Genomic DNA, 2,016 nt, shown 5'->3' on the forward strand with positions numbered 1-2,016 from the left:
GGCCTCTGCAAATGACATGTGATGTGGCCTTGGGCAAGTCACTCTACTTCTTCCAAATGAGAGTATGATTACTCCTCCACCAACTTTGCAAGGATGCCATAGGCAGTCAATGTGATGGCACAGGGGCAGGTGCCTCATAAACTATAAAGTGATTTCCCTGTCTCAGCAAATGGCATTCCAGCCACTCTCCATCACGGGCCTGCTCTTGACAGCTTGAAGGAATTAGCAAAGAGTGAACATGTCAGTCTCTTTGAAGAACTCAGGTATTAGGGGAAAAGAACAAACTTGAGGGACAATTCCGACCTGATGTTTCACCTCAGGGGGCCCTGGGGTGAGCGTGATCATGCCACCTTATCTCTGCCCATAGAGACCCACAGCAAGGCATTTCCAGCCTTCACAGTGGAGAAAATCTAGGCACCCGTCCTTGTACAAACAGGGAGATCGTATGGCCACACCCAGCATCACACAGTGGCAGGCAAATATAAAATTCCAGGCCTACTCCCTCCTTTCTGCCAGTTTCAAAGTAGAAAATGTGTCCTCCCAAGAGATGTGACTCAGTGACTTGTGTTTATTCCCCATGACCAGTCTCCACAATGGGGTAAAGGGTCAACCTGCCCTTCGGGAGCTCAATTTCTCCTCCATGGTGCTCTCAGATTCGAATGTGGAAGGTGCTGTGTGCAAAGAGAAAAGGTGTCAGTGTCACCACATAGAGGGCAAGCCTTTGTCACCCCCCTCAGCATTCTTGCTGGAAGTCCCTGAACCAGGCAGGAAACCCTGTGGGGAGGTGGACCTTCTCATTCAGCCCTAGGTTGTGGCTCTCTCAGCCCTCACAGGGGTCCAGAGCACATGTCTCTGAGTTTATATCCCAGCTCCACTTGGGATTTGCTGTGGGACTCTGAGCTGGTAGATGTCCCTCTCTGAGCCTCAGTGTATTCCTCTACAAAATGCGAATAATAACTATTTCTCCTTCCTAAGGCTGTCATGAGGGGTAAGGAGGCAAATGCACTTGGTGGGACACACAGAAAATGTTTAGTCAGTAGTGGGGAATTCATCCTGTTTTCATTCTTTTTTTTTTTTTCGAGACAGAGTCTCACTCTGTCACCCTGGGGTAGAGTGTTGTGGCATTATAGCTCACAGCAACTTCAAACCTCTGAACTCAAGAGCTCCTCTTGCCTTGGCCTCCCAAGTAGCTAGGACAACAGGTGCCTACCACAACACCTGGATATTTTTTTTTTTAGAGACAGGGTCTTGCTCTTGCTCAGGCTGGTTTCAACCTTCTGAGCTCAAGCAATCCACCTACCTCAGCCTCCTAGAGTGCTAGGAGCCCCCTATGAGCCACCATGCCTGACCTTGTTTTCATTGTTCATGCCTCAATCTAGCTTACCTGGGGTAGAGGAGGCCCTCTATACGCAAAAGACCACCATGAATAATAACAGCAACAACAGGGGAAGGGAAGGATAGGGAGAGTTTTTTTTTTTTTTCTTTTATGAGATAGAGTCTTGCTCTGTCACCCAAGCTGGAATGCAGTATTGCAATCAATCTTGGCTCACTGCTGCCTCAAACTCCTCGGGAGGCTGAGGCAAGAGAATCACTTGAGCCCAAAAGTTTGAGGTTGCTGTGAGCTAGTATGCCATGACACTCTACTGAGGGTGACAAAGGGAGACTCTGTCTCAAAAAAGAAAATCATATAGAGGTGGTCAATATAAGGAACTAGGCCTGCTATCCTGATATGTACATGTGCAGTCTATGAAAATTAGGTCAACTTAAGGAGGTGGTCAATGTAGAGAGGTGGTTAATTATGGAGGTACTACTGCATTATGTAGTTTCAAACAGCTAGAAGAAGGATGCTGTATGTTCCCTACACAAAGACATGATAAATGTTTGAGATGCTGGATATGCTAACTACCCTGATCTGTTGCCATACGTTATATGTATCAAAGCATCACTATCTAGCCCATGAACATATACGATTATTATTTGTCAATTAAAAAATAAAACATTAAAGGAAGTAATAGC

At 46.3% G+C, this 2,016-nt stretch overlaps 1 protein-coding gene across 2 annotated transcripts in view; it reads right to left on the minus strand.

Moving 5' to 3' along the window:
* Nucleotides 1–548: 548 nt before the first annotated feature.
* Nucleotides 549–2,016, minus strand: part of CIB3 (calcium and integrin binding family member 3) — an 8,615-nt gene continuing 7,147 nt past the window's right edge. For both annotated transcript variants that reach the window (XM_012809419.1, XM_003796518.1), the window contains one exon: nt 549–671. In XM_012809419.1, coding sequence (XP_012664873.1) covers nt 650–671 — 22 coding nt within the window. In that variant the 3' untranslated portion in view covers nt 549–649. The remainder of the gene's footprint in view (nt 672–2,016) is intronic.

Source organism: Otolemur garnettii, unplaced genomic scaffold (genome assembly GCF_000181295.1).
Source record: "Otolemur garnettii isolate 467f Iridium unplaced genomic scaffold, OtoGar3 scaffold00105, whole genome shotgun sequence".
Classification (NCBI taxonomy): Eukaryota; Metazoa; Chordata; class Mammalia; order Primates; family Galagidae; genus Otolemur; species Otolemur garnettii.